This window comes from Echiichthys vipera (genome assembly GCF_963691815.1).
Source record: "Echiichthys vipera genome assembly, chromosome: X".
Classification (NCBI taxonomy): Eukaryota; Metazoa; Chordata; class Actinopteri; order Perciformes; family Trachinidae; genus Echiichthys; species Echiichthys vipera.
In genome coordinates this window covers 44,381,914-44,409,333 of record NC_139825.1, presented here as the reverse complement: position 1 = coordinate 44,409,333, position 27,420 = coordinate 44,381,914, and the positions used below count along the sequence as shown (strand labels likewise).

The window sequence follows — 27,420 nt, the reverse complement described above, 5'->3', positions numbered from 1 at the left end:
AAACCCTCTTTGGGAGGTTGGACTGGTGGCTGGAGAGGTGCCAGTTCATCTCCTGGGCACTGCTGAGGTGCTGTTGAGCAAGGCACCGAACCCCCAACTGCTCGGGGCGCTGGTCACTGGCAGCCCCCTCGCTCTAACATCTCTCCATTAGTTGCATGTATATAGGTCCTGTTTGTGCATGTGTGTGTATTTCAGGCCTGTGTGTGTGTGTGTGTGTGTGTGTGTGTGTGTGTGTGTGTGTGTGTGTGTGTGTGTGTGTGTGTGTGTGTGTGTGTGTGTGTGTGTGTGTGTGTGTGTGTAACATGAATAATAACAGAGTGAAAAAATGTAATTTCCCCATTGCGGGATTAATAAAAGTAATTATTCTTCTCTTCTCTTCTTCTTCTTTATCTTCTTCTTCTCTTCTCCTTCTTCTCCTTCTTCTTCTTCTTCTCTTCTTCTTCTTCTTCTTTTATTGCTTTTGGTGAGGAAACTGAACATTACATCAAAACCATATTTGACTCAAAAAAGAAGAAAGCTGCTAAAACCATTCAGATAAACTCTGTTTGATCTATTTATGTGAAACTCTCCCTGGATCTGCTCTTCATTAGTCTAGATATAGACTTTGTATTAATGACTGTTTGTTATTGTTCTTTATCAGAAGAATTCAATAAAGTTAAAAAAAACACTCAACGCCCTCAATCGCCGCCATTTTGTCTACGTAGCAGAAGAGGTGGGACTTAATTCAATCTGGAAAATGGCGGAACAACAGCTCAATGGAGCGGAAACAACTAGATTCACTTTAAATTAAAGATTAAGATGAATAAGAATAAAGGATTAGACGATAACTTCTTCTTCTATGTTCATTGGCCGACCGCAAACCAACTTTAGGTGCATGTAGCGCCCCCTGCTGTGTCGGACGGAGCCTGCAGCATCAGTAATTATTTAGTTTCCATCGTAATTACATAAATACGGAGCCCCTGAAGCGAGAGAGACACAACTCTGGTGCCCACACTTTTAAAACGTCATGTCTGATGGTTGTTTTTTTTTGTTTTTGTAAAACTTGTATTGGGCAAATGTGTCCCAAACCGTGCACTTCCACCCTCGATAAAAGCCAGTTTGAAGGTGGAAGTGCACAAAGTGCGTTCACGCCGGAAGTGTACTGCATTTATCCGGCCGCGCACTCAAAAGCAGCCAAACCGTTGAAGGTGGACCGATGGACACTCAGCGCCCTCAATCGCCACCATTTTGTCTACGTAGCAGAAGAGGTGGGACTTAATTAAACATGGAAACTGGCGGAAACAACAGGTCAATGGAGCAGCAACAACTAAATTCACTTTGTAAATGCAAAAAGAGGATCACAAGGATAAAAGGATTAAAGGATTAAAGGATTGGAGAATAACTTCTTCTTCTATGTTCATTGGCCGACCACAAACCAACTTTAGGTGCATGTAGCGCCCCCTGCTGTGTCGGACGGAGCATGCAGCATCAGAAATAATTTAGTTTCCATCGTAATAACATAAATACCTGAAGCGAGAGAGACACAACTCTGGTGCCCACACTTTAAAAACATTGTGTCTGATGATTTTTCTATTGTTGTTTTTTTTAAACTTGTAATGGGTGAATGGGGGATGTTTTAAATCTATATATAAATCAACTTTGATCTGCCTATATAGGTGTTTTAACCAATAATAGTCTGCTGAAATCATTAAATTCAGAGTTTTTACAACTTCAACTTGTAGTAGCCTAAACAAAAAACTCAATATAGGCTAATAAATATATGAATAAAAGTATTTCAGTATAATAATTCTAGTTATATTCAAGATAACAGGAAAGTAAAGATTATATTGCTTTTTTCTTAGATGGTATTTTGGCATTCATTCATTCATCTTCAACCGCTTGTCCCTGTTGGGGTCGCGGGGGACTGGAGCCGATCCCAGCTGACATCGGGCGTGAGGCGGGGTCCACCCTGAACAGGACGCCAGTCTATCACAGGACACATAGAGACGAACAGAGACAGACAACCATTCACACCTACGGGTGATTTAGAGTCATCAATGAACCGAACACCTGCACGTCTTTGGACTGTGGGAGGAAACCGGAGAACCCGGAGAAAACCCACGCAGACACGGGGACAACATGCAAACTCCACACAGAAAGGCCAGGCCGGGATTCAAACCAGGAACCTTCTCGCTGTGAGGCGACAGTGCTGACCACCACTGAAATTAAAAAAAATCTCACTAAAGAACATAAACATTATTTTTGCTTGATTCCAACTGTTAATACAGTATAAACTTGTCATTTAAATGAACATATAACATATGCAGGCTACGTATGTGGACATCATTTAATCAGTTCACTAACTACTGAACCGTATGAGACAGACTCGTGCTCGGCGCTCGGGCATGGTCGGGAACACGAAGATGTCTACATCCTGTAAGTCCCCCCGCGTTCACGAGAACCAACGGCAGCGTCCTAAAGGCTAAAGGGAGCCTGCGCCACTGAGCAGCTGTTCATAAGAGTTAATATTATAAATCTTAGATGCATAAGAGGATGATGATTAGTTTTTCACACAAGTTTATTGTTGCTGCTCATGGAGGAATTGTTGGGTCTCTGTAAATCATAATTAAGTCATAGAGTGTGGTTATCTACTCTGTAAAGTGCCTTGAGATTTGGCACTGTAAATAAAATTGAATTGAATTGAATGGTTAGCACTGTCTCCTCACAGCGAGAAGGTTCCAGGTTTGAATCCCGGCTGGGGCCCTTCTGTGTGGAGCTTGCACGTTCTCCCCGTGTCTGCGTGGGTTTTCTCCGGGTTCTCCGGTTTCCTCCCACAGTCCAAAGACGTGCAGGTGTTCGGTTCATTGATGACTCTAAATCACCCGTAGGTGTGAATGGTTGTCTGTCTCTGTTCGTCTCTATGTGTCCTGTGATAGACTGGCGTCCTGTCCAGGGTGGACCCCGCCTCACACCCGATGTCAGCTGGGATCGCCTCCAGCCCCCCCGCGACCCTGACCTCGGGATAAGCGGCTGAAGATGAAAGAATTAATGAATTAAAAGACATTTCTATTACTTTCGGGACGTCAGGAGCTTCGTACGTAAAACAAACAGTAAAAAAAAGAGGATAAAAACAACAGAAATGGTTAAAATGTCCTTTAATAGAAACCCACAGACAAAAGAAGATACAAATGGAAACTGAATCATATCTAAATCCCCTCATTCATACACACGAGTAACAGGTGTTTAAAAAAAAAGATGATTTTTACTGCATAAAAGCAAAAGCGTGTGCTGTGAATATTGACGTAAGGCACTGCTGGCTGCTGTAGATGACTGTTTTCTGTCTGCACTCAGGCATTAAGTGATGAATCTGACACAATAGAAGATATTTACCCTTAAATAAATATACATATGACAGAATAAGTACAGGATGTTCATTTTAAGATGGTAGTTTTCGCTTCAACTGGTAAAAACATCAACTCTGCTTGAGCTGAAACAATTAACCAATTAATGGATTTGTTGGTTGATAAAAGATTTATAATCATAATTTTTAACAGACTGGTTGTTTAAGTCATAATGTTTCAATAATCACAGCAAATGTTTGCAGAGTCTGAGACTGAATATCTTTTAGTTTTGGACTGTTTTGTGCTCTGGGATGTGTTATAAACCAAATAATCAGTTGATTAATGTATAAATTGATCAACTCATCACTAATAAAAATGTTAGTTGCGTGCAGCAGTGGTATTGTGTTTCATATACAGTAAACAATAGTGCAGAATTCTGTGTCTCTCACCTTTGTTTTTGTTATTTTTAATAATAATAATAGTTTAAAATGTGGTTCTAATGGTGAAAACCAAATCAAAAATGTTAATATATTAGAAGAAAATGCAGATTTACTTTATTTTAAAACAATCTCAATGTTTGAGTTTGTTCAGGTACAAACTGCAGCAGACTTCTTTTGACGTAATCTCTCATAACTATTTATTATTTTCACTAACAGCAGACTGGAGGTGAAATACGGTTTAGTGTTCAATGAACTAAAACTGAACTTATTCGGCGTTTTACATGTTTGACCCACAAACTCTGGAAGCTTTAACATGCATGAAAGCTCCGCTAAACTTTAGTTACAAGACAAACATTAAAGCTGCAACGATTAATCGATCAACAAAAATCTATTTTAACTATTTTATAATCACTTACTCGTTAATCATCATGAGAAACGGCAGAAAAAGCCTTAAAAATATGGAGATTTCGAGCTTTGCTCCGTTTTATTTCATAATAATCTGAATATTTGAGGCATGAACGAAACAAAACATCACCTCGGACTTTGATATTTTATAGACCAAATGATTAATCTAGGAAATAATCTGATCTAAACATAGATTATTCAAATGTTTATTGCTTTTAAAGCCTGATAATTGAATTATTTGTCTTGCAAAAACATTGGTTTTTATCTATTTTATGAGCCGTTTGTCGGACTGAGGATCAAAGAGACGACACGTGGATTATTGGCTCGTCCTGTAATATGCAATAATGCTACTTTTACCTTATTTGCATTGGGATTTATACATCAAACCGGAATAATTTATGAATTACTGTCAAACTCACCCTCTTTGTGTTGGAAAAACGTAAATAAAAACGTACATCATGAAGTAGCAGAAGAAAAGTATTCTGAGAAAATGTATTTTATAGCTGAAATCAACATGATTTCAATTTGCATCATTATTCTCGTGTTTCTTAATCTTTTAAAACCAAAACACAGAAGACAATTTCCTGTTATTATCACACGTTACATTAGTGGTCGATTCATGTGGAAATAACATCCATTGGTGATTTTACACCAACGCAAATCAGGCTCCTCCACCGTTCATTCAGCGTTATATTATTTTTTTTACAACATTTTCAATGAGAGGAATTATAGAAAAAATACAATGTTTCTCTCTTTGTGAAGTATAAAACGTTTTCATCATCATCAAAGATTTACAAAGATATCAGGCGGTGCGGTTACATGACCATTAATCATATCGATAGAAAAATAAAGCACCGTAGATTCAAAAAAACCCAAAATATACAAACACATACACGGGGAATGATACAAACAATGAAGCAAGGATTTTAAAAAGGTTGTTTTGTGCGTGACAGCATAGTGTGTGTGTGTGTGTTAACTACGGAAACATGTCGATCATCCTCACCGTACATTTTTTAAATACAAACGTTTTTTTCACAAATGACCATAAACATATCCAACACATATTTGGCATTTCTGTGAATCAACTTCTCTCACATGTCGATTCATCTGTGACGAGCTAAAGTCAGATGATTATACCGGCTGGAGTTTGACCTTCAACATACTATGAAGGGTAACTGGTAAGTATCTGGTTTATGGCAATAAATATTGTACATCCATACTACTTTTAAAAGGAACACAATGTTTAAGGTTATGTCCTCAAAGCAATTTCAGTCAAAAACAACTGGACTTGGTTATTTGTCTAGGACCAGGACCAGGATCAGGACCAGGCTGGGACTGGTCCAACTAACGGGTGTGGAGATTCAGGTATTTAACCTCTCACAAGGCCGATGATGTCACTGGAGCCCAATGTCCAAATCTTGGACAGAGAGGACAGATGGTTTGAAAGGAGTAAAAGAAGCCGTCTATGTAAAAGTAGAGAAACCATCGCTAAACAGAGGAGGAGGTTTGAGACACCACTTATCTCCAATTTACAATGCTGCCCTTTCATCCCTTCATCCCTTCATCCAACCTCAAAGAACAACTGGTCACCAATGGCCTCCTGTGACTCCAACGACTGTCGTTTAGACTCAATAGAGCACTAACAAAGTCCAAACCAACTTCCCACCAACGACTGTCACTCTAACGACGGTCGTTGGCACTTGGAGCACAAAGGGTTCCAGTGACATCATCGGCCTTGTGAGAGGTTAAATAACTGGATCTCACACCAGCTAGTTCAGTCCCAGCCTGGTCCTGGTCCTGGTCCTGGTCCTGGTCAGTTGTGTACATGAACTGATGAAGCCTCTTGGATTAGAGGTGAAACGTCTTCCTAGACAAACAACCAAGTCCAGTTGCTTTTGACTGAACATGCTTTGAGGATAACGACGACCTGGACGAATGAGAACATTCCCAGGTTTAAGGTTACGTGTTTTAGTCAAAGAATAATAATCGACATTATCGAGTGGTATAAGCCTCTAAAATAAAGTATTTGTGTGAAACTTTCTAGAGCTGCAACAATAAGTCCAATGATCGAGGAGTGTTAGTAAGATATCAGATGCAACCGAACCAGTTCAAGCCGTCGTAGAATCAATGTGGCGTAGCTCTAGAAACATCACGACACATAAAGTGATGGTGGAGTTAACGGCCTTCCAGAACAACCTCCAGGTGGTAACCGCGCACATTTCAAGCGTTATATTTGACGAGGAGGACCCAAAGAAAAGGCGCCATCTCGTCCTTCAGTGTCACCTTCTAACTCTAACTGATCCGTGTTCCTGTCGCCATTTCGAACGCTGCTTTTCAGGACGTTCAGATCTACAGTAGATAAGATATCAGACGCAGTTCAAGCCCAGTCGTAGAGTCAACGTGGCGCCCATTTCACGCCGTAAAACAACTTAGCAGCGTGTTTCAGTCCAGAGACTGTAAAACACCGAGTCCCACGACCCGAATCCTCCAGCTGCTCCAGATTAGCATCTGGGGTCTGTGTCATAGATAGCAGGCTGTACTGCAAGGCCTGGTGCACGTGCAGCTATTTAATTAGCATAACAAAGCTAACGTTAATACAGTGTTTTCCTAAACCATCTTTTTGTACAGTCGACCTAAGAGCAAACCATGTTGTCACTAATGGAAACACCACCACATGAATAACCGCAGTCCAGGTCGAGATGACGGAGTTAGCATGCTAATGATGCTAATCCTGACAACTAGCCTCTGAGGAGAAGTGACGGTCAGAGGCTAACTGTCACTTGAGAGTCCACGCCCCTAATTATTCATGAACTTTAACCTCCAATAAAATAAAAACTAGCCTTTTACAAAAATATTCACCCTCTTAACGGTTGTCATGGAGATATGACTTAAACATACAGACGAGAGGTTTTTTTGTAAACAAGTCCTAATTAGGTTTAATTATGCTGTGAAAATCGGCCTGTTTAACATGGGGGTCAATGAGAAACTGCTCTATTGTGCAAACTACTCCTACTGGACACTCGGAGAACTGCAGTTTTTGGCACGTCCGTATTGGATCAACCAGGAAGTCGCTGTGGCGGGGGCGTGTATAAAACATACACAGCGGGAGAAAACTCGGGTGTGAGTCGATAAATAAAATGTAAACGTATCTGTTCCGTGAGATGAGCATGACGGCCATCAAAGCGCTTCTTATCTCGCTCTATGTGGAGCAGTGCCGTATGTTGACAGGTTCAAGAGCGGGGCACTTTTAGTTGGCGAGACCCCCTGCATTGGCCCAGGTTTGGGGAGGGGTTATACTTTACCTCCGTAAGTACTCTAGGCTACAGCGCGGCTAACACAAGTACTACGCAAAGACACCTGCAGCACCACCACAGCTCTCTGCTAAAATCTGACCCCCTGTAAAGAAAATACTGACAATTAAGTGTTAAAATCTTGCTGCGTCTTGTTCTCGTGGACTTAATATCGTGTATCGCCTCTTCACACTCCTTATTCTGAATGTATGGTATATTTCTTTAGTATTGTACTGTCATGACAGCGATGGTGCTGCCTGTTTAACCTTTTGATTCATCTTCAAAAGTGCACAATAAGAATGTGAGACTGAATTTGAAACAGCACATTGTAATTTCTGCATCTCAACTGATTTACGGTGTGTGCTCCTAAAATGTTCAGTTGGGGGTCAAAGTGCTCCTAGTGACAAAAGTGAGTCTGGAGCCCTGATTGTATTCTTCTATTCAGGAATGATTTTTTTTTAATGCTGCTGCTATTAATGTTTCCAATATCGCAGACGAGAGAAGGCCCGATTTATTTTCATGTTAAGTAGCCTGTGTAATATTTTAATATTTTCTATTCAGAATACGTTTGATGTGCTGCCAAAATGTTATTTCCTGCGCCCAAGTGAGTGATTAAGGAATATGATTCGCATTTTGTCTTTATATCATAAGGAAGATAGCATTATTTGTTTGTCTCTGTTCGTCCTGTGATAGACTGGCGTCCTGTCCAGGGTCGACCCCGCCTCACGCCTGATGTCAGCTGGGATCGGCTCCAGCCCCCCGCGACCCCAACAGGGACAAGCGTTTGAAGATGAATGAATGAATGAATGAATGAAAGACCTTTTCAAAGATGTAAACATAAACAGTCTTAATGTGTCCAAGTTTGATTCCTGTTGCAGTGTATGTGAACGACATCAGCTGACAGGAAGTTAACAAGGGCCAAGGCTGTTGCCTAGCAATGGGCTTCCATTAAAATGGTCTATACAGTTATATTTTACCTATTCAGAGGGAAATTCAGCTTCTCAGAAGAATTAACGCTTATCAATTAACCGATCACCAATTGATAAGATGAAACAACTATCGATTAATGAATTACTCGATGATTTGCGACCCTAGTCGATAATTAAAGTAATTGTTAGTTGCAGCTCTAGAAACATCACGACACATAAAGTGATGGTGGAGTTAACGGCCTTCCAGAACAACCTCCAGGTGGTAACCGCGCACATTTCAAGCTTTATATTTGACGGGGAGGATCCAAATAAAAGGCGCCCTCTCGTCCTTCAGTGTCACTTTCTAACTCTAACTGATCCGTGTTCCTGTCGCCATTTCTAACGCTGCTTTTCAGGACGTTCAGATCTACAGTAGATACGATATCAGACGCAGTTCAAGCCCAGTCGTAGAGTCAACGTGGCGCCCATTTCACGCCGTGAAACAACTTAGCAGCGTGTTTTAATTTCCCTACTTTGTGATTTCTGGAGAACTCGGGGCTTTTTGTTCGCAGCAGTTACTGTTTTGTTGCAACTTTCCGGTGTGCTACGAATCCAGATCACAAACCTCTGCGTCCGTCTGTGAGGTCACCTGTCTATCCACCCATCTGTCCATTAATCTGTCCGTGGTCAAATCCCCTTCGCCCTGCCTCTGAGTCTTGGCGAGGTCGCTAGCGATAGCCAGCGCTCCCCCTTTCAGGAACCTCACAAAGTTCTCGCCAACTAACGGCCCCATGGCGTACATGCCCGGCCCGTCTGCCGCGACCACCTTGTTCGTGAAAGGGTCAACTTCAACCGGGTTCCTCCGACACGTGATTTTCTCGTCTGGGTTGACGCCAAGTGGACGGCCGTTGTCGGCCAAAAAGGAGAGGTTGGGGTTGGCTCCGATCAGAACCAGCGCCTTGGAGATTTGCACCACCGTTCGCTGGCCGGAGTCTGACTCCAGAACGCACTTCCGGTCGGGCCGGAACGCCACCACCTTGTAGCGTGGGAAGCTCAGGTAACCCGGGTAGGAGGAGGGGGATGAGGAGGTGGTGGTAGAGGAGGAGGGAGGGAGGGAGGAAGGAGTGGAGTGGTTACGGAGGTTCTGGGCCTGGTCCTGTGGGGGAGGATTCGGCTGGTACTGCTGCTGAGTCATCATCTGGTGAACCTGGAGGTCAAAGATAGCATCAATGTAACTTAACGGTTGAACACTGACGGCATTAAAAAGTCATGTTGCTACAAATAAAGTATTATAAATAAGTCAAATAATTAATGGGTCAAACAGCAGGAAATTAATCTGCAATAATTTGTATAATAAACAAATCGTTTCAGTCATTTAATGAAGCATCACGCTCTTCTTTCCTTAAATACTTGTGAAAATATATTTATTTTTGTGAGGAAATGTCAACGTTTTAGATACTAACAGGTAAATGAGGTCAACAGATATCAACATTCAACTTCCCCAGTGGCTAAATGACGTTAAAACACATATTTTTGTATTACAGGTTTTCTAAAATTGTATGTTTAAATACGCAAATGAGGCATTAGCTTGTTAAATTTTCATACGTTTCCAGAACAGAAGTGTAAACACTGGGTAAAGTCAGGTTAAAAATTATTTTTTCAGTTTGTTGACATCAGAGTCAAAAGGTTTTTACAGAGGGAATAAAATGTTGTATGAATCAGGCTATGAATTATATTTGAACAAAACCTTCTGTGAGAACATTCAGAATATAGAAACTAATTAAACCGGAGAGTTTGGTGTCTGTAAGTTCTGCTGAAGTGGAGATTTGTGGCTCAGAGTGAGAAAAAAACTTAAATATAAAACCATTTCATACATTTTGACACTTTAGGTGAATGGAGTAATAAAACAAAACAACTAACAGATATCAACATGAAACGTCCCCAGTTGAGACGTGTTATTGAGTGAGTTAAGACAGTTATTTTTTGGTTAACAAGTTGTCTCAAATGTTATGTTTAAATATGCAAATTAGGCATTTTATAATGCTATTTTTGGTGAATTTAAGAGAAATCTCCAGACACAAACAGACAAAGTGTAAGAAATAAACACCTAAATGTGCATTTTGGTTGTTTTCTCTCCAATAGTCAGAAAAAAGACATGTTAAGGAAGGAAAATAGTGCAAAAATCTCAATTATCGTGGCGGCCGTCGGCTGAGTTGTTAGAGCGGTCGCCCCATGCAAAGAGGCTGAAGGTCCTAGAGAACGAGGCCGCGGGTTCAACTCCGACCTGCGGTCCTTTGCTGCATGTTTCCCCCTCACTTTCACCCCATTTCCTGTCTGTCCTACAATAAAGGCTTGAAAAACTGCCAAAAAAATAATCAAAGCGTCAAACATCTCTGGGATTCAAACTCTCGTCACCTTGTGGTACTCTGGGTAGAGCAGTTTGGGCAGCTGGTTGAAGATGAGGCCGGGGTCGTTGACCGAGCGCCTGAAGGCGTGGTAGACAGGCGTGTTGAGATGGTGGGCAGCCAGTACCGCATCGGCCGCCGTGAGCCCAGCCCCCACTACCAGCACCGGGTCCGATGATTGGTCGAGCTCGCCGCGAGAGATGGCCGCTTCCAGCTCCCAGAAGGAGTGGCAGACGTAGGGCAGTGACTCGCCCTCCACGCCGAGCCTCGCCGGGATGTCGTGGGTCCCCGTCGCCAATACCACGTTGTGGGCCAACATGGAGAAAGGCTCGTCTTCTGAAACGGCAGAACCATCTAGCAGCAGCAGGAGGAAGAGGAAAGAGGAGATGAAGGTTAAGAGAAGATTTCTTTCATTAGGTTTTAAACAACATTTACGGTTTGTGTTCACTGTACCTCCCAGCTCTTCCCCCTCTCTGCGCTGCATTCCCGTCACTCTCCAGCAGGGCGGCGACCCCTCCTGGTTGCCAGGCTGTCTGGTTACCGAGGAGACGGTGGTTCCACAGGCAAAGCTCTGCTCCAGGGACATCTGGGAAACGTAGTGTTGGTAGTAGGAGGCTATCTCTGCTGGTGTGGCACGGTCGTTTCGAACATTTCTGAAATAAACAAAAGGTTTCTCAGCTGTCTTTTGTAGTATTAGGTGTCCTTAATAACATACTAAAAGTTTACCAAAGTTTGACCACTGGAAAGGTGTAATTTTCAAGATGGCGTCTAAGACGGGTGGGAAGCCCTCAAAATATCCTAACATCTGATTATTTTAGGATCAGAATCAATATCAGAAATACTTTGATGATTAATATTTGACCCAGCAAAGTAATCTTGGTTGCAAACCCCATGTTTTCTAGGTCTAACCCCATGTTATCTAGGTCTAACCCCATGTTTTCTAGGTCAAACCCCATGTTTTCTAGGTCTAACCCCATGTTATCTAGGTCTAACCCCATGTTTTCTAGGTCTAACCCCATGTTATCTAGGTCTAACCCCATGTTTTCTAGGTCTAACCCCATGTTTTCTAGGTCTAACCCCATGTTTTCTAGGTCTAACCCCATGTTTTCTAGGTCTAACCCCATGTTATCTAGGTCTAACCCCATGTTTTCTAGGTCTAACACCACGTTATCTAGGTCTAACCCCATGTTTTCTAGGTCTAACCCCATGTTATCTAGGTCTAACCCCATGTTTTCTAGGTCTAACCCCATGTTTTCTAGGTCTAACCCCATGTTATCTAGGTCATACCCCATGTTTCTAGGTCTAACCCCACGTTATCTAGGTCTACCCCATGTTTTCTAGGTCTAACCCCATGTTTTCTAGGTCTACCCCATGTTTTCTAGGTCCAACCCCAAGTTTTCTAGGTCTAACCCCATGTTTTCTAGGTCTAACCCCACGTTTTCTAGGTTTAACCCCATGTTATCTAGGTCTAACACCACGTTTTCTAGGTTTAACCCCATGTTTTCTAGGTCTAACACCACGTTTTCTAGGTCTAACACCACGTTATCTAGGTCTAACCCCATGTTTTCTAGGTTTAACCCCATGTTATCTAGGTCTAACCCCATGTTTTCTAGGTTTAACCCCATGTCATGTTTTCTAGGTCTAATCCCATGTTTTCTAGGTCTAACCCCATGTTATCTAGGTCTAACCCCATGTTTTCTAGGTCTAACCCCATCGTTTCTAGGTCTAACCCCATGTTTTCTAGGTCTAACTCCATGTTTTCTAGGTCCAACCCCATGTTATCTAGGTCTAACCCCATGGTATCTAGGTCTAACCCCATGTTTTCTAGGTCTAACCCCATGTTATCTAGGTCTAACCCCATGTTATCTAGGTCTAACCCCATGTTTTCTAGGTCTAACCCCATGTTATCTAGGTCTAACCCCATCGTTTCTAGGTCTAACCCCATGTTTTCTAGGTCTAACCCCATGTTATCTAGGTCTAACCCCATGTTTTCTAGGTCTAACCCCATGTTTTCTAGGTCTAACCCCGTGTTTTCTAGGTCTAACCCCATGTTATCCAAGTCTAACCCCATGTTTTCTAGATCAAACCCCACGTTTTCTAGGTTTAACCCCATCTTTTCTAGGTCTAACCCCATGTTTTCTAGGTCATACCCCATGTTTTCTAGGTCTAACCCCATGTTATCCAAGTCTAACCCCATGTTTTCTAGATCAAACCCCACGTTTTCTAGGTTTAACCCCATCTTTTCTAGGTCTAACCCCATGTTTTCTAGGTCTAACCCCATGTTATCCAAGTCCAACCCCATGTTTTCTAGTTCTAACCCCATGTTTTCTAGGTCTAACCCCATGTTTTCTAGGTCTAACCCCATGTTTCTAGGTCTAACCCCATGTTATCCAAGTCCAACCCCATGTTTTCTAGATCAAACCCCACGTTTTCTAGGTTTAACCCCATCTTTTCTAGGTCTAACCCCATGTTTTCTAGGTCATACCCCATGTTTTCTAGGTCTAACCCCATGTTATCCAAGTCTAACCCCATGTTTTCTAGATCAAACCCCACGTTTTCTAGGTTTAACCCCATCTTTTCTAGGTCTAACCCCATGTTTTCTAGGTCTAACCCCATGTTATCCAAGTCCAACCCCATGTTTTCTAGGTCTAACCCCATGTTTTCTAGGTCTAACCCCATGTTTTCTAGGTCTAACCCCATGTTTCTAGGTCTAACCCCATGTTATCCAAGTCCAACCCCATGTTTTCTAGATCAAACCCCACGTTTTCTAGGTTTAACCCCATCTTTTCTAGGTCTAACCCCATGTTTTCTAGGTCATACCCCATGTTTTCTAGGTCTAACCCCATGTTATCCAAGTCCAACCCCATGTTTTCTAGATCAAACCCCACGTTTTCTAGGTTTAACCCCATCTTTTCTAGGTCTAACCCCATGTTTTCTAGGTCTTACCCCATGTTATCCAAGTCCAACCCCATGTTTTCTAGGTCTAACCCCATGTTTTCTAGGTCTAACCCCATGTTTTCTAGGTCTAACCCCATGTTATCCAAGTCCAACCCCATGTTTTCTAGGTCTAACCCCATGTTATCTAGGTCTACCCCGTGTTTTCTAGGTCTAACCCCATGTTATCTAGGTCTACCCCGTGTTTTCTAGGTCTAACCCCATGTTATCCAAGTCCAACCCCATGTTTTCTAGGTCTAACCCCATGTTATCTAGGTCTACCCCGTGTTTTCTAGGTCTAACCCCATGTTATCTAGGTCTACCCCGTGTTTTCTAGGTCTAACCCCATGTTATCTAGGTCTAACCCCAATTAAATTCACAATTTTCAGCAATTAAGAAGATGGCGGAAGAGAATCCTAACATTTGATATTGCTTTCCGTATTGAAATGTTGTTGGCAGTACAGCGTGTAGTCCTACCATTTTGCTTAAACAAATTTCATCCTTGACTACTTGAACCCGGACCCCACCCCTGCAATGGCAGTGTTGTTTGGCGGAAAGGGTAGCGATTCTGTCGCCTCTTTGTGCTACAAACGTCTCAGAAAGAAAATTGTTACGGACAAATATATATATATTTTTAAATACGAACAGATGTCTTTGAATACTCTACAACAAAGGACAGTTTTTTTAATATATCACCCATTTACAGAGGTTGCCAAATCCATTTACTGGAATTTGAGGAGTGGTTTCTTAATCAAAACCACATTTATACAACATTATTATTAGTAAAATAAGAAGTCCTTATCATATCATTTGTTATGCTAAACCACATTTCTATGTAAATCACATGGCGTTCAGCTGGGGCCATTTGACAAAACAAACTCAGGAGAGAGTAACGCGTGAACACACACTGTTTGCTCCGTGGCTCGAGTTTCTTTAGTATTTCACTATTATGTTTTGCGGTTTAAACAAAGACAGAAGTTTAGATAATGCCCTATTGTTTTCAGCCAACCTTAGCTCAGCTGTACATCACAAACTCAGTGGTAACACATCTGATATTATAACAAAGACACTGTTGGCTGGGAGTAGAATAATAAAACGGACACCAAGAAGTGTATTATGACTTAAAGTTCAACATGTGTTGTGTTTTATCACCCCCTGTTGTGTATTTATCACACAATAAGAGATGGTTATGTGAGTCACATGAACTGTTTACCTGCGTTTCTCTCTCATCCAGTCCTTCAGTTTGAGTCCAGGAAGCTCCATCCAGTTCGCCAGACTCAGAGTTAGCATGGAGCCCTCCATGGCCTGATGATAACACACACACGCACACGCGCGCACACACACACACACACACACACACACACACACACACACACACACACACACACACACACACACACACACACACACACACACACACACACACACACACACACACACACACACACACACACACACACACACACACACACACACACACACACACACACACACACACACACACACACACACACACACACACACACACACACACACACACACACACACACACACACACACACACACACACACACACACACAATTAAAATCACTCAGCTGTATTATTTTAATATTTTCTAGAAAAAAGTAAAGTCTCAGTTGACTGAATTACGCTCTCCTGCTCATTTAAATGATGATGTCATGTCCACACTGCGGCATCAGTGTGTGCAAATAAGCAGCTGACCGCGGAAACAATGTTTATTTGCACACATTAGCATAACGTCTGCTAAGGAAATAAGTCTCTAAACATCACGGACAAAGACAAACACCCTGTTGTGTCCTGAGTTTAAGCATCTTAGGAGGCCCAACATGTCAAGTGGACCATATTATTATATTATTACATGTTATGTGAGGTAAAGTACACCCTTTATGATTAATACCATCATTTTAAACAATCAAGCAAAAACGTAGAATGTAATTCCGGCGCAAAATCCTTCCATGGTCTTTTTCAGCACTAACATACGTCCGTTTTTTAGTGTAACAACTATTCACAGAGAAATCCAGAAGAGTCGCTAACAGTCCGGACGTGGCAAACACTGATTAGCTCGGGGCAGCACGGTGAAGGCATTAAAACGTCTTTTTTAACCACTAATTCTGCTCAAAATAACAGCAAACCTCTGCAGCAGCATGAGAAGAGTCCCTACACACAGAAAACAAAGCAGCAACAACGTAGTTAGTGAACCCAGAGTTTATAAAGAGTGTTTTAAAGACTTACCTACTGGCCCCTGTACCAGCTCCTCTCATAGTAAAGTCCATTCAAGTGGATTACCAAAGTCAATCCCAAAGGAAGGAGCCCATTGGTGCTTTGTTTTGTGTGTAGGGACTCTTCTCATGCTGCTGCAGAGGTTTACTGTTATTTTCAGCAGCATTAGTGGTTAAAAAAGACCTTTGAATGCCTTCACTGTACTGCTCCGAGCTAATCACTGTTAGCCACGTCCGGCTGTTAGCGACTCTCCTAGATTTCTCCATTAATAGTTTTTACACAAGAAAAACTGTCTTGATGGTTTATTTGAAGTATGTAAGTGCTGAAAAAGACCATGGGATGATTTTACGCCGGAATTACACAATTACATAATATAAATAACAATAACATAGTATTTCAGCTACGTACATGCCAGGCTCCTCCGGGCGGACCCTTCCCCAGCACCAGGTGAGAGATGGCGCGCTCCGGCTCGTATCGCCATTCCAACGGAGACGTGTGGTCCAATCCAAAGTCACTGTCGGGGAGCAGCAGCGAATCAAAGAGCACCGCCACAGGATTGGATGATCGCCCCTCCAAGCCCTCGCACAGGTACTCCAGATCCTGGACAGAGAAGGCAAGTGTGAGGAACATGCACGATCCTTATATTGAAGGTAACGCAGGTTTAATTTTAAATAACATTTTTAATTTTTAATAAAAACAACCTTATTCACACGTGCGTGTTTGTGTGTTACCTGCTCCAGCAGCGACAGGTGAGGCTGCTCTCCTAGCTTGCTGTGCAGCAGAGGGTTGGGGTGCGATGCCTCAGGTGACAGGTAGGGGGTGTAACCTGACAACAGGTAGGACAGACAGATCCCCGATGGGCCATTACCTGGAAAACAGAGGCAATGGGTTGAGTTTCAGCGGGATATTCAGGTTTCCAGTTGCACTTGTAACCAACACAATGCTCTGGTAGCTGTGTTATTGTGTGAGGCGCGTGTTTGTCTTCTACAGGTCATAACCGTGGAAACTGAGGAGTTTGTTTATTATCTGCAGGAGGACATTATTTATTTGTTTCTGCCTTAAAAATATACATTAATATGAATCCAACACATTAATAGCAAAGATAAAATGGTCTTTTTGGGACTCAAATCCATTTCATGTTGACAATATTGATGATTGAGGAAAGGCAGTTGTCCTCAGATACAGCTCCTCACACATGTTTAACATTAAAACCTGGTGTATAAATACATGAATATGTCATTATTATTATTATGTGAATAGCCTAGTATTGTCTGTAGGTGTATGTATGTCTTCATGTTAGTGTATAAACAGTTACATATGCAGCCATTTTAATATAAATAGCTGCACTTTAAATATATTTAGAAGTAGATTCCTGCTCTGTCTCTTTTTCAGGTGAGGGGTGGGGGGGGGGGTCATTGACCTGAAAAACGTTTAAGACCCTCGGTCTAAAGGAAACAAAGGGACTGTCTTTGATAAAGGAATTTATAGCTGACTAATGCTCATAATTTTAATTTACCGTATTTTCCGCACTATAAGTTGCACGTAAAACCTTCAGATGTCTCAAAAGCCGACAGTGCGCCTTATAATCCGGTGCTCCTTATATATGGACCAATATTGAGCCACAACAGGTCTCCAACTACGGTGAGCAGCCGCCGACTCTATTTTCCCCCGTAGAAGAAGTAACGCGCGGTGCACGTTGAGATATACGACTGCGTGAAGCGTGCCGTTTCATTTCCATGTGTGTGTTTGTGTAAAGAGCCCAAAATGGCTCCTGTTAAGAGACACGCTTACGACGCAGAGTTTCAACTCAAGGCCATTAGTCACGCAGTAGAACACGGGAATAGAGCAGCAGCCAGAGAGTTTAACATGAACCAATCAATGGTGCCGAAGTGGAGGAAGCAACAAGACGACCTCCCCTGACTGTTTTGTGGACGTTCCCTTTAGCGCAGCTCCATCTAATGGATGCAGAACGTAACCCCAGCCTCGACTGTAGCGTCTTTTCTATGCGCCTTATAATGTGGTGCTCCTTATATATGAAAAAAGTTTCAAAATAAGACGTTCAGTGAAGGTGCGCCTTATGATGTGGTGCACCTTATATATGAAAAAAGTTTCAAAATAAGACGTTCAGTGAAGGTGCGCCTTATAATGTGGTGCGCCTTATAGTGCGGAAAATACAGTAATCAACAGATCCGTAAAACTTAAATTTTCCACATAGGATAATCCAAAAACACCAATTTAAATCTTGTGTTTATCAGAGACGTGTTCAAAGGGTTCATGGAAATAAGTCACTCAGCATGAAAAAAGCAAACTGTGCAGTTTATTGCACACTGACTAATCATGGCATTGAACTCAGTGGGACTGCAGCATGACTCAGCAAGATTGAACACCACATATAAACCAGTTCAATGACACACACACACACACACAAACACACAGCAGTAAATCCGCCTGCTCATAATGACTAATGGAAATCACACTTTCACTTTTTAAGTAAGCACTTGAATGTTTCACAACAAAACAAATCCTGAGCTCAACTGCACTCAAAGAAGATGCAAATACATTTGAGGATTTTGTAATTTTGTAAGATATACAAAATAATAGAAACTTAAAGCACGATATTTATCCATCGGACTCTACGACGCTTCACAGCAACGCTCAGGAAACACACTCACATCATTCAAGGGACTTATTACTGAAATCCTACCACTGTAATTAAAAATGCACCTTTCTCTCTTCATCTCGCACCTTAAAATCCACTTAGTATATTTGTAATATAGTGTTTTAAATCTGCCATACTGTACTTTTATTGTAGTTTATGTTTAGTATTTCTGATTGTTTTGTACCGCTACGATGACCTAATTTCCCCTTGGGGATAAATAAAGTTATCTATCTATCTATCTATCTATCTATTTACCTACCTACCTACCTACCTACTTACCTACTTACTTACCTACCTACCTACCTATCTATCTGTCTATCTATCTATCTATCCATCTATGTATCTGTTATAGCAGGTTACTATAGTCACCCTAAGATGTGTCTTTAATGTAAAAAACAAAAACGAAACCACCAATCTTCCGGTGAGCTGCTTACTTCATGTGCAACACTTCCTCACCCACTTCCTGCTGCAGCTGATGACAACACTTTCTATCAGCGATTGCAGTGTGAACATGCGCCCCACGACCACTGTGGGGAAATAATGCTCCTTCTAGCTGGACAAAAACACTCCTTTGTCTTTTTACAACAATAATATGACATTTATCCGTAAGATAATAAACACATGTTTGTGCGTTTACTTACCGATGATGACCACGGGCAAAATCTCTCCAGAGATACTTTCTTTATCGTGAGGATCCATTTTTACTGTGGAGAGAAAACACAGAATTATTGTTATTATCATCATTATCCAAGAAGAATAAGGGTGTATTAGTCAAGTATTGCCAAGTCTAGTCACGATGGTTAGTCAGTACATTTCCACTGACCTCTCACACACACACACACACACACACGCACGCACGCACACACACACACTTCCCCTGTCTTACCTCATAGTTTAACATAGCAACATGACCTCCAGTAAACAAAGAAACTCAGATATGGCGGCTCACTTAAAAGTAGTGCGTGCGTGTGTGTGTGTGTGTGTGTGTGTGTGTGTGTGCGCGCGTGTGTGTGTGTGTCTTTGACCCAAGGGAGATGAAAGCGGGAGAAACAACAAGATGCACTGATAGTGACCCAGATATCTTTTTCTTGTTGTTTCTTATTGTTATTTATTTCCTTTCTGTTCCAGAGAAACAAATAAATCTTAATAGTAAAAAAATAAATATATATATTAAAGTCATTCAGCCCTTTGTTACACTATCTTTACAAGGAGCACAAACAAGATTTAACCTTGTTTCACATCTCAAAAAATGCTTTTTAACCTTTTAATGTTATTTAGCGGTCGTACAGTTGATGCAGCACAGCAGATAAACATCGACCACGGCAGTCGGTGAATCTAATTAGCTGATAACCTGATGGCGGTCAGTAACGCAAATATTCAACATTTGAAGAAGAACGCACTGGACGCCGGTGCCTCTTTAACATCCAAGGTTGCCGCCGTTCTGTTTGAAGGCCCATCTGACTCGTACATGTAAAAACGAGGGGACCGTTTGGACAAAAAATATCTAATCCCAATTATGTGCCCTGCGATGCCTCACAGCAAGAGGGTTCCTGGTTCGAATCCCCTTCTGTGTGGAGTTTACATGTTTACATGTTCGCCCTGTGGGTTTTCTCCGGGTTCTCTGTCAAAAGTCCAAAGACATGCAGGTGTTCGGTTCATTGATGACTCTAAATCACCCGTAGGTGTGAATGGTTGTCTGTCTCTGTTTGTCTCTACGTGTCCTGTGATAGACTGGCGTCCTGTCCAGGGTGGACCCCGCCTCACGCCCAATGTCAGCTGGGATCGGCTCCAGCCCCCCCCCCCCCGCGACCCCGACAGGGACAAGTGGTTGAAGATGAAAGAATGAATGAATGAATAATCGCGATTATTTTGACTGATATTGAAATCGTGACACGATTCATAACGTTGGAGGGAATGGCGACATTTATTAAAATGGTTATGCTGCGATATCTTCACAGACTTTTTCTTTAAGGGCCTTTAGACATGGATCGTTTTTTGTGTTCGATAATCTGCATGTCAATATTTTTGTGTGATTGTTTCTCGCCAATAAAGAAACATGTTCGCTTTAACGTATGGGGTTGATTTTTCTGAGATTTCGCATCATAAAATAAACGCACAAGGACTTTAGCACAAACGCAGAAGCTCTGTGCTCCGATTCAAGACTTTCCTCCTTTCAACCGTAGACTAAGTAAATGAAAATTCATTTTACAGTTTATGCTTTCAACCTCAACAAATGCAGCATATACCAGATACACTTCGTCTGTTCTTACTTTTCACAATAAAAGCCCTGGACTGCGTAACTGTCGAGCCAATCTAGCAAGCCGAGCACATCACCGGTATGACTATTCACACGCGAACAAAGTATAGTAAAGCACCACTATACGCTTTGTCTTTGTGGTAGAAGGAGGGGTTACAACATTGACAAGTTTAAAGAGTGGAACATAATTTACAGTCGACCATGAAGTCAAGTGTGATCTCATCCGTGTACACACAGGCGGAGGAAGGGCGGGGTGACGAGCAGCGCTGCGTGGCTGCAGCTTTTAACAATCTACAAAGTCATGCTCACCAACAAAGTAAAACATAAAGTGACATAAAGTGAAATTAATGAAGAAAAATAAGAAGAGGGAGAAAAAAAGAGCCAAAAAACTCAGAGGAAACTAATGAACTGGAACGCGTGAGAGGGAAGTTGGGAGAAAGATAAAGAGGGTTACATAAGCAGCGCAAAGCTTGGCAGCGAGCCCAGACCAGAGTGTGTTTCATAGCCAAAGGCTTTACTGGACACACACACACACACACACACGCACGCACACACACACACACACACACACACAGACACTGTACATGACTACGTGCAGCCCACTAGCCCAGTTTCCTTGTGGAACAGATCTGACAGGATCAAGTCCTTCATTTTTTGGCAAAAAAAGTACGCCTGCTAAGAAAAGGCGTTTTTAAGCTTGTCCCAACACCAGAACACTTGTATTTTTAAAAAACGATTCTCGATACCATGTTCAATCAACCTGACTATCACCAGATGACTTTCGTTCCACCTTGACTTCGCCCTAGCTCCACTCAACCATCTGGGATCGCTCCACTGCAGAGGGATTTCAGGGTCCGCACAAAATGGTCGAGCCAATCAGGACCTCCGGGCGGGGGTTTATAGATGTGAAGTAGCAGAGAAGCGACTGTTGTGATTCAGACAACAATGGCGGCTCACATGCCAGCCTCCTGAGATCACTTTGCTACGGAGCGATCCCAGAAGGACGAGGGAAGCAAGGGGGAACCAACTTCATTTGGCGAGTGTCAGGTTATTGTTTAACACCTGGACAAAAAGAAAAAAGTCCGTCGCACACAAGAGAATAATCAACTTCAGAAAAAGTCACTGAACACAAACCAACAACCCGGTTGATTCTCTTCCCTGTTGTCTCATCTGTGCAGCTTTGGGTTGAAAATCTGATTTTAGATCTGCTTTTTTTACGACATCTCTACTTTCTATAGCATCAAATGTGTATCTTGTGTTGTTTCAAAGCACGGTGCTATTGAAAAGTACTGAAGTATCGATACTTTTGCAAACATTATCATAAAGTTGGGCTGCACAATTATGGCTAAAAAGATAATTATGATTATTTTGATCAATACTGAGGTCAGGACTATTTATTCATTTTAGGGTCTAAAATCTAGGACTTAGAATTTTTCTCATTGGAGGTCGACGTCCGCGCCGGCACGTCCTAGGGATGATTTTTCACTGTTTAAATCAATATCTTTGTGATTACACAGCGTACAAACGTGATCTATATGTTGCTGCAGTTGGCAGATTCGCCTCTTCCGCATTATTTTACTGCAAGCTCATAGGTCACTGACACGGCCAATTAGAAGACAGGAAAGAGCACTCGTGACTGACAGTGTGTGGCTGGTGGACCGTGGTGTCCGTCATCATTTTCTGTAACTAACCAATAGACACTCAGATAATCCCTAAAGACCCACCCACTACCAACAGCAGTGAGTCTGATCCTTTCACTGCATCCTGACACCGGCAGCAGATCACAACAGTGGAAAACACAAGTGCTGTTCTGAAACTGATTTGGCCACGACGAGGATTACGGTGCTTCTGTGCCACAGGGTTGATTCCTGCGACAGAGACGAACAACAGAGATCCATCTGAAGATGAGGAAGTGTTTTTACTTCACAAAAACGATGCGTAATTGTGACCAGATTGGCCAGTGTGCTTCTGTGCGCAATGCCTAAATTGGTCTGTGTATCAAAATTGACTGTCCATTAGTAAAGTATTACTCTGTCATAGTTTTTTAGTTTTGTATTATTGATTAGTGAGCTTCAGTGTCAAACGGATCCAGTAAAGGGCCGCTGTGGCTGCAGGTTTTTTATTCCAACGAAGCAAGAACTTGAAAATGTCCGCGCATGGTCCCTCCTTCTTTTTTCTATGTCCGAACAGGCGCACATAAAATGACCTCAGAACCGCCGTAGGCCTCATGCTCGTACACGTGCACACGCTCGTGCTCGTACATGTGCAAACGTGCTTTACAAAAGCCCACCTCTCCCAAACGGGCCGCAGCTAGGAGCGGTACGGTTGCACTCACACTGGTCAAACAAACTAAGCTTTACCCGTGAAACCTGTTTGGGCACGGTACGGATGGACAGTGTGAGTGCGCCCTAAAAACGACCGTACCCCACGTCCCCACATTGTCTTTTCATCACATTTTACAAAATAAACACGCAACAAATATTCATCCAAACTATTTTTAAATGTAAAAACGTGAATACAAAATCTCTTATAGACTATAAGTTATGTAAACTTGTTTTTTGAGATACTCTAATTTGGAAGTGTGTAAAGATTGTTTGTACAGATCATGTAAACAATGGCCGCCCGCGGGACGTCTGTTTTTAAAGTGTTAACGCACCTGTTTCATTTTTCCAGTTAATTTATAAGGCGAGCTTTTCTGTTGGGGTTCGGTTTCATCGCAAAGTGTTTGTCAGTTGATATTCAAAAGTGTTTTGACCATAACCAGAGAAGCAAAACAGGTTTTTTTTTAATCTTCCCAGATAATTATCGAATCAACGGCCTGCTGGCAGCGATGATGCGTATTTACAGTCACTGAAAGTTTATCCATCAACAGGTGCACACATCACATTACTTATTAACAACACACCTGTGTCACACTGTGACACAGCAGTTTTTCCTGCACGCATACCTGTGAGCAGGTATGCGTTCAAATCAATCAGTCGGCACTTGGTGATGCAATCAAACCGTTACTTGCATAACTTCCTCTAGTGGTGATTTAAATCAGATGCTCATTGATATAATCACACACTCAGCACTTCAAGTTCACAACACCTCAAAAGAAGTATGTAAAGTATGTAAATAAAGACTTTAGCATTTTAAAAAATGCACCCAATGACCTTAAACTGCACCATACTTTCAAATTTTTATCTTCTCTTTTACTGAAAAGCTCAAACTTTGAAGAATGAGCACCAGTTTGGACGACATGGACAGATTTTGCTGAAAAAAGCTGTTATATTCTTATATATAAGTAAGGTTTACACGCATGTATCTGCACTATTACTGCATGAAACAATGCCCGCGTCATCTTGTATTTTATGTTTCTTTGTCAGATGATTGCACACAAGAGATTAAGTAACTAGCACCCCAGAATTTGTTGCTCTTATTGTTTTTTTTACCCAGAATAAAAGTGAACGTCTGTAAAACCCTGCATATAAAGATGGAGCCCTCGTCATCACTGCGGCTCTCACAGGAGTCATATTCCTCTGCAGCAAATATAGCAAAGCCCTGATGTCTGATCCAGCTGCTGCTGTTATTTCAATAAGCAGACATCTCTTTAATCCAAGTTAGCTCTTATTGTACGTCTCGCTCGGAAGCGCTCCATACGGCGCATGCACCGGCCGCCCCATCTGCCATCTGCACCGACCAGACGGCTAATGAGATTTTAATTATCTTCCCGCTGAACGAGAATCTGTGGAGGCAGTCCAGTAATAAAGCTAATAAACTTGTGGGTAGTGAGTCAGACGTTAAATGCGCTTTACAGTCCGTAGGCAGCGGTGGAATGTAACTAAGTACATTTACTCACAAATTAAGTTACCTCCCATTTCATGCTGCTTTATCCTTGTAATCCACTACTTTCAGAGGTTACATTGCATTTACATTCACATTTCAATGTTATTTATAGTGCCAAATCATAACAAAGGTTGTCTCAGGACACTTTACAGAGAAGGTAAAGACCACACTCTATGACTTATTTATGATTTACAGAGACCCAACAATTAATATACACATACATTTAAAGTGATGACTCTAAAATCACCCGTAGGTGTGAATGGTTGTCTGTCTCTGTTTGTCTCTATGTGTCCTGTGATAGACTGGCGTCCTGTCCAGGGTGGACCCCGCCTCACGCCCGATGTCAGCTGGGATCGGCTCCAGCACCCCATGACCCTGACCCCGACATAAGCGGTTGAAGATGAATGAATGAATGATACATTTAAAGTATTTCTGATTCTGAGCACAAGTTCAATGAGCCACTATTTCTCTAGAACACAACATGCTGCATACATGTGCTCTACTGTGGGAATATAGACACTCTGTATAATTATTATAATTATTATTAAACACCTTCCTCACTTTGGAGCGACAACCTATGATATTTCAGATCCTAACAAACCCTGAATCATTCTTTTGTTGGCTGGTTTCCTGTTTGATCACCATCTTTATGTCTGCACACGTGTGACAGATTAGTACAGTACAGTATAAATGAAGCCAACGTCCCCAAATATCCCCGTTAACTCCACAACTGTGAATGTTCCCGCAGCCTTCTGGTGTCATTAGTACAGTGTCATTAGTGACAGCTTTAGTTACTTTGCAGAGTCAGATTATTAATATAAATACACAATCCAAAGACGTGCAGGTGTTCGGTTCATTGATGACTCTAAATCGCCCGTAGGTGTGAATGGTTGTCTGTCTCTGTTCGTCTCTATGTGCCCTGTGATAGACTGGCGTCCTGTCCAGGGTGGACCCCGCCTCACGCCCCATGTCAGCTGGGATCGGCTCCAGCACCCCCACGACCCCGACCCCGGGATAAGCGGTTGAAGATGAATGAATGAATAACTGTGATATATTATTATTATTATTAAAGGTTAAACCTCCCAGTAGTATACAAAGTAATCCAGGTGCAACATTGAAGTGATGAACACATTAAAAATTACAATCTAATAATCTAAAATATATTCTACTAAAATTAGATATTCTGCAAAAATTGTTTGGCACGCAAAGTTTATTTTTATGCTAATATTTTGGTGCTTTTATGCAAGTAAGATTTTGGATGCAGGAGAATATTTGCAAACAAGTTTTTCTACTTTTACCAAAGTAAAAGATCTGAGTACTTCCTCCACAGTGTACAAATAATCCAACTTTATTCATGTTATAAAGTCCTGCATTCATACTTAAGTTAAAGTGTAAAAGTACTTCAATCAAAACACTTAAAGTGCCAAAGTAAAGGTACTTATCTTATAGAATAATATACGATATTACTGGAATATGATGTCTGATGCATTGATGTAAGTAAAGTCTGAGTTGCTTCATACGCTGGTTTTATCTTAATCTACGATAACACATCATAATTAAGTAACTAATGATGTTTAATGTAAAATGTGCAAAAGAAATGTGCATGGAAAATGTTCGTTTGCATCCAAAAAGTAGTAGAGTTGAAGTATAAAGTAGCAGAAAATGCAAATACTCAAGTAAAGTTCCTAGAAACTGAAGTAATGATGCGTTATATTCCACCTTTGTGCAGAGATGGAAGAAGTATTCAGGAGTAATAACACACTTTAGAGACACTCAGTTACATGCAAGTGCATTCAAAAGTCTCCTCAAGTGCAGAACATCAGCAAAGTAATGGACGTCTTTGTGTTTTATTTTATATTTTAGCTAATTTAAACAAATTAAGATAAATATTAGCACCCTAAAACAACTTTATACACAAATTCTCACACACAAGGACAAACAAGACTAACATAATGATTAAATAAATACAAATAAATATTAATAAATAGTTTTTACTTATCTGACCCTGCCCCCTTTTTTAATATTATACAAATATAATTGCATAAAAATATAAATTATATAGGATTTTGAATGCAGCCTGAGCCACCACTGTCTTATCATTGAGACTGATGTAACCAGTGTGTGTGTGTGTGTGTGTGTGTGTGTGTGTGTGTGTGTGTGTGTGTGTGTGTGTGTGTGTGTGTGTGTGTGTGCAGACAGAGACCACCCGCCCACCCCCGGGTGAACTTCATGACTCACATCGTCACGTCAGTGTGATCTAAGGACACGGACCCACGGACGTTGACTCACATTTACGCATAAAGACCTTATTTATGTAACAATAGCACGAGACCGGCTCATGCGTAATACACCTCCACGCACGCACGGACGCACACACGCGCCGCTTTATGTAAACCGACGTGAGATGAAGGTTACTCACATATTTCCTAGGGCTGCTCTCGGCTCTGTGTCCCCCTGAAGAGGAAGAAGGAGATGAAGAAGGAGGAGAAGAGTGTGTCGGTTCTTCTTCTGCTCACTGGCGCATTATCTCGCAGCCCGATCCGGATCTTTATGCGCGTTTCTTCCGCACATGTGCGACGCAAAGCTGCAGCTGCCGCCCGCTGCTGCACATTCACAGATTATATACCGCTACAGACGGCCCGGCCCGCCGGCCAATCAGCAGCCAAACACCCCCCACCCCACCCGGGCACTTTCTCCCTCCCCTCCCCTACGCCGCCGTGACGGCAGCGCGC

At 41.9% G+C, this 27,420-nt stretch overlaps 1 protein-coding gene across 1 annotated transcript; it reads right to left on the bottom strand.

The window, feature by feature from the left end:
- Positions 1–4,706: 4,706 nt before the first annotated feature.
- Positions 4,707–27,270, bottom strand: osgn1 (oxidative stress induced growth inhibitor 1). Its single transcript, XM_083939051.1, has 8 exons — positions 27,108–27,270; positions 19,245–19,307; positions 16,676–16,812; positions 16,353–16,544; positions 14,916–15,007; positions 11,222–11,421; positions 10,779–11,122; positions 4,707–9,570 (listed from the first exon to the last, which is right to left on the bottom strand). Exons 2-8 carry the CDS (start codon positions 19,300–19,302, stop codon positions 8,968–8,970), a joined length of 1,626 nt encoding a protein of 541 aa, XP_083795177.1. The 5' UTR covers positions 19,303–19,307; positions 27,108–27,270; the 3' UTR covers positions 4,707–8,967.
- Positions 27,271–27,420: the final 150 nt, after the last annotated feature.

Excerpts from the sequence above, each read along its gene's own strand:
- osgn1 (XM_083939051.1), bottom strand. The coding sequence starts at position 19,302 with ATGGATCCTCACGATAAAGAAAGTATCTCTGGAGAGATTTTGCCCGTG. Across the intron at positions 16,813-19,244 it reads TTTGCCCGTGGTCATCATCG|GTAATGGCCCATCGGGGATC; the intron begins GTAAGTAAACGC and ends TCTGTTTTCCAG. Across the intron at positions 9,571-10,778 it reads TCTACCCAGAGTACCACAAG|GTTCACCAGATGATGACTCA; the intron begins GTGACGAGAGTT and ends TTTGACCTCCAG.